This window comes from Pelmatolapia mariae, linkage group LG20 (assembly GCF_036321145.2).
Source record: "Pelmatolapia mariae isolate MD_Pm_ZW linkage group LG20, Pm_UMD_F_2, whole genome shotgun sequence".
NCBI lineage: Eukaryota > Metazoa > Chordata > Actinopteri > Cichliformes > Cichlidae > Pelmatolapia > Pelmatolapia mariae.
In genome coordinates, this window is record NC_086244.1 from 602,984 (window position 1) to 612,097 (window position 9,114).

Sequence of the window (9,114 nt, forward strand, 5' to 3'; positions counted from 1 at the left end):
AGCAGATCATTACATGAAGGAACCTTTTAAATACAAGCGCGCTCATGCTCACAGGTGTACACACAGGTGATCACACACACAAACTACACCCTTTTTGGCTCCTACCTCAAAGCACACTGTGCGCTGTCGATCTTACGTGCTGCACAATAATGTTTAATATTTAGTATTTACTGTTATATTCACATATATCATCGTGATGTTGTTTATTCTATTACTCTCGTTTTCTTCTGCTTGTTTTCTCTTTTTTCTTTCTCAACAGGTGATCCAGGTTATTGATAGATGTATTTTTTGTCTGCTTATTCTGTTGGTTTTTGTTTTTTGCCCTTTATCCCCGTCCCTCTTCCCCGCTGGTTTTCTTTCCCTCTTTCTTCCTCCCCTTTCTTTTCCCCAGTCATGTCTGTCCCGTATTTAGCAAGTGAAAATAAAATAAAATAAACAATAAAAGGTGAATCAAATAGACCATTACGGCAAGGCTGAGATGGTCCATTTGGTAAAGTAAATCCGTTGGGCATCTTTCTTCGCCTTTAGACAATAATTCTGATGGCAAAAGAGCCAAACGGGACAGGCAAAAAAAATAATTTTTTTTAAAAAAATAACAAAGGTGAAAAATGATTTTACGTGACTTTAATGATTTTCAATGATTTGAAGCAGGTTGTAAAATTCAGAAGGAACCAGACGCCTTTAAATCCCTCTTCTCCTCCTCCGTATCCTCTTCATCACCTCGTAGCCTCTCAGCAGAGCAGCGAAGACGCCGGCGACGGCAACACTGACGCCCATCTGTGACCAAAGCAGCAGCCAAACTTTGAACACAAAGAAGCGTTAAATGAACGTGTTCCAAACCAAACGTACCGCAAGGAGAGCAAAGGGAAAGATCTTCCTCTGCTCCTCCTCCTCTCCGGTCTGGTTCTTCTCGCCTTCATCCCAAAGGGCCAGGGAGCTGTCGTAGTCCAGGCTGAGGACCCCGACGGGCAGAACCCGGATGCCCCAGTAAGCCCGTTTGACCCTGCGGTAGGCGGCGTCCTGCACGTCACAGCGGTACGTCCCTGAGAACGATGGGAGGAGTCAGTCTGATTCGAGTTTCACTCTCACAAATATTTTCCTTTAGTGTCAGCGTCACCACAGAAGAAGAGCTTTCACAGGTTAGTGACGGTGTATCCCAGCAGAATCACGTCACTCCTACAATGTGGGTCTGACTGAGCACGTGCAGAGGTGCGCTCACCTGCATCCTCCTCTCTGACGGGGTCCAGAACCACTCGGTCCAGCTCGGGAGCGTCCCAGCGGGCGAACAGAGCGTCGTCGGTGCTGATGATCCCTCGGGCGTAACGCCACGACACCCTGAGCCGTAAAAGAAGCCGACAGAGTCAGACTGAAGATCAGAATAAAATAAACATGAAATCTAAAACTGAAGGACGCGATGAGGGCCCGCCTTCCGGCAGGAGGTTAGTCCTGTCATCTCATTGTCCAAACGTCCCGTCTGGTCCAGCCGTCCCAAAGGTTGGTTTTAAAAACCGAACTGAGACCTCTTCCTCACCTCCAGGAGAACCTCCCCGTGGCCTCCATCACGTCTCCCACACAGTCGACCTCCACCCTCTGTCCGGATGTGACTGTCATGGTTTGGAGTCCACACTGCCACGTGTCCATGCACTGCACCGCCCGGACGCGGCACTTCTCCGTCACCTGCAGGTCAAACACAGATGGTCACCACGTCCTCCTCTTCCTGTGTTCAGCAGCATCACGTCTGTACCTCTGCTTCACCGCCGCTCGGCAGCTTCTCCTCCATCGCTGCCTTGCTGTCATTTAGGAGGCACAGAGTCTGAGTCCGGAGGCCCAGCCCACAGGTGGCGCTGCAGGGGGAGCTCTCAGTGATGACCTCCACTGGGACATTCTGCACCTCCTGCTCTAGCTGCTCCACCTGCTGCAACTCAGCCGAGGTCAGAAGGCGGAGGAAGAGGCAGACAGAGACGAGGAGGCGGCGCTGAAGCCCGACGCTCTGCATTCTGAGGTTTGATGGGAAATCTGCAGAGAAGAAGAAACTGTTTGTTTTCATTTTATGATGAAGCCACAGCTTTTACTTTGAATCCTGACAGGAAGTTTGGTCACGATTTGTACAGTGGCTCAGAGAATCCAGCGTGGCTCACGTGCCAGAAACCATGCCATCATACTAACGTGTGCTGATTGGTCGGTTAAGGGTTTAGGACAGGAAGTTCTCCCTGGATGGCGCCTTTACCTCCAGCAGATGATGGGTGCGACGTTAAAGCTCAGCAGAAGCTTCGTGGTGGTTGTAGGTGATGCTGTCAGGAGGATAGCATGAAAGTCTCCGTTCTGTCACAGATCCTGATAGAAAAAAGAAGCACACGTTTACAGGGACTCAGTTTCACTGAGATAAGAAACGTGGGAGCTCGCTGCCGGGCTGCCTGTAACTAAAAACAACGATTTTGTGACTTTTAGCTTCCTTTAGCTCGTGGCTAAGATCAGCTTTCCTCGTCTAATTTCACTGCTCATCATTATTTTCTCTTTTTCATGAATATTTCATGACTCATATTTGATTATTTCCTGATTTTAGTCTCAGTTTGATGAGCTGATTTTGGTTTTGAATCTCAGGAAAGTGAAACCCTGACACGTCTGTCGGACGGTGTCGCAGCTCTATCAGCAGCAGACAGAAAGCTTTAGACTGGATAAACAGGTGACCTCACCTGCTCGGTGAAGCTCAGTGTGTCACCAACAGCACTTACATTCAAATGTAAAGTTGTCGTGACGACCACAGCTCCAGGGTGGCGACGTTCTGTGGGCTCAGGAATACTTTGTACCTGTAAATCAGACGTGTAGGTGTGAGCTTTGTAACCTTGGAAACCAAAATATCTGAAAATTTCATGTTTGTGCATCTATATGTAACCCTTATAGACATGGTTACTGGTACTTTTTTCGCCTTATATCATTATTTCCAATGCCCCTTGAACACACCGTGATTTTTCGTAGTCCCGTGAATGCAACATAAGCACAGCTGCTGCAGTAAGCTACAGTGTTACAGTCTTCTTTTAACAACCTCAGAGTTATGTGCTTTTCAGAGCCTTTTATTTGTTTTGCTCTCGACCAAACCCGGTGGAGTGTGTGTGTGCGTGTGTGTGTGTGTGTGTGCGTGTGCGTGTGCGTGTGCGTGTGTGTGTGTTTGTTTGTTTGTTGGAAATTCTGTGAGTTAGCAGGAAAATCTAAGCTAATGTAACTGCTGCAACAGTGTGAACTCTGTATCGTCTAAAACAGACTGAACTTCTTCAAATCGCAGGATTTCAGATAATCCAGAACAAACCACTTACTTCCATACGGGTCGTTCTTTGGAGAATCTGTTGAACTCACCGTATCCTGTTCATCAGGACTCAGGTCTAATTGTCTCTGTTACTTACACTGGTTTATCGCATCATTGTAATGTTGTAATAAACCCAGTGTTGGGGAGTAACGGAATACATGTACCGCCGTTACGTATTTAAAATACAAAATATGAGTAACTGTATTCCGTTACAGTTACCGTTTAAAAAGGTGGTATTTAGAATACAGTTACTTTGTTGAAATAAATGGATTACACGGCGGTACTTTCCTGTTTCATATTGTCGCGGGTCAGGACTGTTTGGGTTTTGTTTGACAGCTATGTTGTTGTTCCAGGCGGCAGCGTCACGGTTGCCATGGTTACAGGGTGACGCTCTCTCTCTGCGTGTTTCCTGGGTGAGAGAGCGCCTTTTTGTTGTTGTTGTTGTTGTTGTTGTTGTGCTAAGCTAATAGGCAGAATGCTACAGGCATAGCTCTAAAGCATGTAGCCTGATGGGCAGTGTAGTCCGTGCTGCAGGGAGAATGGACTGCCATACCCGTTATGTGTCTGTGAGCGAGGGAGGGAGAAAAAGGAAAAGTCCGAGCTGTCACGGAGCAGAAACGGGAGCTGGAAGCATGTAAATATAATAATAACCACTGCAGCCAAGAAGAGTGCCTGACGAGCCCAGCTGTAAGTAAGCTATTAAGACTCAACTGTACATTGTGTTCGTGTTTTCCTCCCAAACAATAAGTTCCGTTGGAGCAGCCTTTCAACGCCTCTCTCTGTCTCTCGCTAGCAAACTTGACCCAGACAACAAAGTAAAGCTAGTTTTCAGCTACGAGCCCGACACGAACCCGACATATTAGCCAGAGGTCCCTTTACTACGGTTCGGAGCCGCGGACCTTCAGTAACAGTAATAAATCACAGCAATAGGACATTCATGTAGTTGTAAAAAGCATGATAATATATTAAGTAATCCAAAATATTCAGAATACGTTACTCTCATTGAGTAACGTAACGGAATACGTTACAGAATACATTTTGGGGCATGTATTCTGTAATCTGTAATGGAATACATTTTAAAAGTAACCTTCCCAACACTGAATAAACCTGCCGGCTGTTCAACATTCAGTTCTCTCAGATTTATTTTACTCCTCTCAAATCTAGTCTGTAAGCCTAGCCTAACTATACTAAGCAGGTGTTACATATAAATGAGAATCTGTGTGTTTGTAAAAAATATTGACGCACATTTTTTTGTTAAGGTGTGTGTGTGTGAAAGTGTGCGCTCATGTCGCCCTCGCTGTGTGTCAGTTTCAACTTGAAAGTACAAATTTTGACCCGATTTTTCTTCCTTTCACCTGATAGGTCAGTGTCATGTCAATCACAAATGTAACAATCCAATCAGAGAACAAATGGTTTGGCTGCAGTGCTTCACTGAGCTTCAGGTCCTGGAAGGGTAATAGAGTTTAAAGCTGGATGAGCAGACACAGAAACAAACGTGTCCAAGACTGCGTCAGGTGTAAATGCGAGGGAGTAAAGATGTGGGTGGAGTTCCCACACGAGCTCCGGTGTGAGCTCTGTGTCAGCGCGACATCGTCATGTAGTCAGCCTTCAGGTAGCACCAAGAACTCAGCAGGTAAAATGTGAGCTGAGTGCCGTTTTCCCATCATTGCTAGTCAATAAATGTATTGATCCATAGCAGTGTTTACACCACGATGAAGCTCAGGCTGACTGAAGGACCGCCCTGCTGTGAGACCACAGAGACGCTGCTGCAGCAGACATTCTGATTCTACTTTTGATTTTGACCCAGGTGGCGTCCACGTATCTGTACCCGCGTCCAGGTGCTGTCCCTTTGAAAGAGCCAGGAGCCTTAGTTTCTACCTCCTCCATGTAAAAGTTGGCTCCAAGCGGTGACACCGGGGGGCCCACGGCACACCCATGTTTGTGTGTGTTTGTGACTGCCCTGGTTGTATTTAAATACGTGGAGGTAAGGCAGAGGTGTAACAGTGTGCAGGTCTGATCGGGGTGAAGCTTCTGTGTTCTAAGCAGGGGTCTTGTTGTAGTCGCTTTCTGACCGTCTCCACTGCCTCAGCATGCAAGCCTGAGACCACAGCGCTGTGGTTTCATCTGGATCCAGGGGGAGTCTCTGGAGTTTTTGACGGGTGGAGTTTTTGATGTGGTGGGTGTGGTGCCCACGATGGTGGCCGAGTGTGAGTGGGACTCCTCTGAGTGTCGGTGCTGAGATGATGGCAGTGAACTGGTTTGCAAAGCTCAGAGGAGACGTCAGGTTGGATTGTTGCTGCTTACACACACTGACACGTCTGCTTCCTGTTTATTCAGTCACTGCAATACTGATGCGTTAATAACACATAACACAAGGTAAACACAACATATAAAAACATGAAGTATCAGGTTGTAATCAATCATTATTAATGATTATTTTGCTATTATTAATAATAAATACATCACTAGTTGAACATGTTGTGGTTCTATATGTTCTGATAAACTCAGCAGCATTAATAACAGATAATATAACAGTGACGTCCATAATAACACAAATGTAACTTTCTAATCATGTGTGACGTCTAATAAATGACAAAAACAGAATAAAGTGGTGATTGTTTGATTTTCTTTGTTCTCTGAAGTCATTTTATGTCATTTTGTACCTTTAGAAAAGCGGAGCGCTCGATAATGTTTCAAAGACTCTGTGGGCCGCGCTGCTGTGTGTTTGAGCTGTTTGGGGAAATGCACTGAGCTGTAGTTTGTCACTGTGACCACTAGAAGGCGCCACATGACAGCCACAGACTGCAGATTGAAGTTCACACAGACAAAGAAAGCACATCAGCTGTGTGCTGTGCAGCAGATGTTCGCACGTCTGCAGGTTTAGTGCAGATGAACTCCTGATTCTGTTTTTCACACTAATCACGCTGAAGCTGAATAAAGCAGCAGAGTCGAGTCTGTCGGTGTACCTGCTGCCTTTACAAAGGGTGGGAGGGGCTTAGCTCAGCCCAGGATTGTGCTTGTGCCCGGTTTGAGGAAAATGAAGCCCAGCCAGAGATCACACCAGACAAAGAAGAGAAATGAATCATCAGAGCGACTGCTGAGATTCTGCCGAGTGTTCCTGCTGATGACCTTCAAGGAGTAACTGCGACCCGCCCCAAACCCAGGTTTAACCAGGAGACCTATCAGAGGTGGAGAGTCATTCTGCTGTGAGGAGTCAGAGATCTCCTGCAGAGTCAAGAACACACAGTTCATCAGCTGGTGTTGACTTACTTCAGGAGTCACTCCAGAGTTCTGTCACATGGATGGAAACCTGCTGGATCCCAGCTGATCGTGTGAGCACACGTGCTCTTAAGTGTCTGTGTGTACCACCGCTTTCACACAACAACACAAACTGAGCGTGCTCTCCTCCTGCCTGGTGTTTGGTACTCAGGGGCAAATACTGGCAACAGGAAGCCTGCACAGAGGGTCACTAACCCGCCAAAACATCACCAGCTGCCCTCTGACACCCCTAGAGGCCATCGCCAGATCCTCCTGTCTCAGGTAAGCCAGGCACCCCGCCCACCACCTGTCTGACCCGCTGGCCTCAGGTCAGCCAGGTCACTCACACACAGACTCAGACCTTTATACACCTCCATCACTTTGTTCTCCCATGAGTGCCTTTCTGTTGTTTTAGATGTATTTCTCCTGTCTGTCCTTTCTTCTGCCGTCTCATTGTTTATATTTAATTCCTGCACAGTTGCCGTGGAGCACCCATCATTTCGTTGTACGTGTCCAATGACAATAAAGAGATATTCTATTCTATTCTACTCCATTTTGGGGAGCGCCATCCCTCTGTTTCCCTGCACGTCACCACACTCACCTGCCTCCATTACTAAATCCAGGAACAGTCAGTTTGTATCCGTCACATTCAGGATCCACCGTGGATTCCTCCGTGTCGACCTGCAGCTCGGCTGTTTTGTGGGAGCTGATGGTTTGAACACCTGAAACACACTCAGAGTTTTACAGAGCTGCACATCATTCAGCCAAACAGTCTGCTTCATGGCGACTGAAGCACCCACCAATAACTGTCAAACTCGACTCCACAAGGCCCACAGCGAGGAAGATGAAAATGAAGAGGAGATGCTGCAGGACGAGGGTGGAGAAGGAAGAACCACAGAGTAAAAGCAGATAAACTCTGCCTGCATCACAAAGATGATGGTGGGGACAGTGAAGCCTCCATGAAAGTGTCCTGATGGTTCACGTTTACTCTGCAGCTTTGGTTACGATCCACAGCCTGATTCCTCTGATGTTTCTCTATCAGTGAAACTTGTAACATTTCTCAGTCAATGCTCTGCTCTTTAGTGTGATGGAGATTTCACATCTGTATTTTGAAATGCAGCAGCCTGTGCAGTTTTCCTTGACAGTAATGTTTCATCGTTCCTGCCAGCAGGTCAGCTAGACCCTCACCATGCGCGATGCTGGATCCTGTGAAAAAGAAAGCAGCCAATGAGAGAGGTTTGACTTTCTGCTGTAACTCACAAACATGCCTTAAAGCTGGTGAGACGATGGGCAGGTTCTACTTCTACTGCTGCTCTATGAAAAAAGTCCTGTGTAAAGCTGGGACAGCATCAATAACAGAGGAAAAACATAACCGAGTGCATTCATCTCAGTTTGAATATGGAAGGAAATGCAGTGTTTTCTAATAATATGAAGTAAGTAGTTCCAAAACAGTATCCATTGTTACAGGCAGCTGGTTTGTTTGAGAACACACGTCCCACCTGACTCTGTATGTGGTGTTTATGTCGTGCTGAAATATAAACCCAATCATTTCTTACAACTTAGAAATAAACAGAAATGAATGTGATTGAAAAAGTGGTAAACAAATCATTTTTGTTTAGCCCCCCAAACTAATCACAATTTTTCCAAAAGTAAAATTAGTTACAGATTTAAAAAGCAAACTAGCTCAAGTATATTCTTACTGTTTAAAAAAACAATGATGGATAAAAATGTTGAGTCACAAGAACAGTAATCAGTACTGGTCCCAGCACAGAACCCTGAGGAACTCCAGCACTAATCTAAATCAAAAACAGGACTCTATCAAACTGATTCGATTTATTATCAAACCATTGATCAACAGTAAGACTTCTTGACACATGTTGTAGGAACCGGGGTCTAAATGGGGGTTGGTGGTTTATTTAAACAAAGAGTTTAAATAAACATGCGCAGGTGTTAAAGTTGCTGTATTTCCTGATGCGTCTGTGAATCTGTGTTGTTAACTGAAGGTGCTGCAGTGTTGTTTCTGATCGTTGGTAAACACTCTGGTTCTTATATGACACTGAGAAACAGCTTTTATACAACATTCACAGCCATTCATTCACTTTTTGTGTCCTATCTAACATTCACACTCTGGTGGGCGCATCAGAGAGCAGCTTGGGTTAGTATCCTGCCCAGGGATATTTGGCATGCAGACTGGACCAGCCGGGGACTGAACCACCAACCTTCCGATTAGTAGACCCACTCCGGGTTAACACAGCTGTGACTACCTGGCCACAGGTAATCACAGACTGCCATGAAACCAATAGAAACCAATAGAAGTCACTAACAGCCCGACGTCCATGAAGGCGTGGTTTATGTGTCTGATTCATATTTATGGCCTGCAGCAACTTCCTGTCAGGAAACAGACGCAGCCGAGTGTTGACATACCGACTCTGGCAGCACTGTTGGACAGTTAGCTTTGAGGTTTAAGCCTGGCTGTCTCTCTGGGTTTGAGGCAGGGCAGATTTGAATGTAGTGTAATTAAAAGAAACAGAACATGTATGTGTGGTATTGTTTAG

The 9,114-nt window shown here is 46.0% G+C and overlaps 1 protein-coding gene across 1 annotated transcript; it reads right to left on the bottom strand.

Annotated features, from left to right (window-relative positions):
* Window positions 1-681: 681 nt before the first annotated feature.
* On the bottom strand, window positions 682-1,996 carry tmem81 (transmembrane protein 81). Its single transcript, XM_063463582.1, has 5 exons — window positions 1,745-1,996; window positions 1,532-1,677; window positions 1,220-1,335; window positions 850-1,043; window positions 682-777 (listed from the first exon to the last, which is right to left on the bottom strand). The coding sequence occupies exons 1-5, from the start codon at window positions 1,994-1,996 to the stop codon at window positions 682-684; spliced, it is 804 nt and encodes a 267-aa protein (XP_063319652.1).
* Window positions 1,997-9,114: the final 7,118 nt, after the last annotated feature.

Coding starts and splice junctions, on each gene's coding strand:
- tmem81 (XM_063463582.1), bottom strand. CDS start 1,996: ATGCAGAGCGTCGGGCTTCAGCGCCGCCTCCTCGTCTCTGTCTGCCTC. Junction 1,336..1,531: donor ACGGGGAGGTTCTCCTGGAG/GTGAGGAAGAGG, acceptor TTTACGGCTCAG/GGTGTCGTGGCGTTACGCCC. Junction 778..849: donor TTCCCTTTGCTCTCCTTGCG/GTACGTTTGGTT, acceptor CTTTGGTCACAG/ATGGGCGTCAGTGTTGCCGT.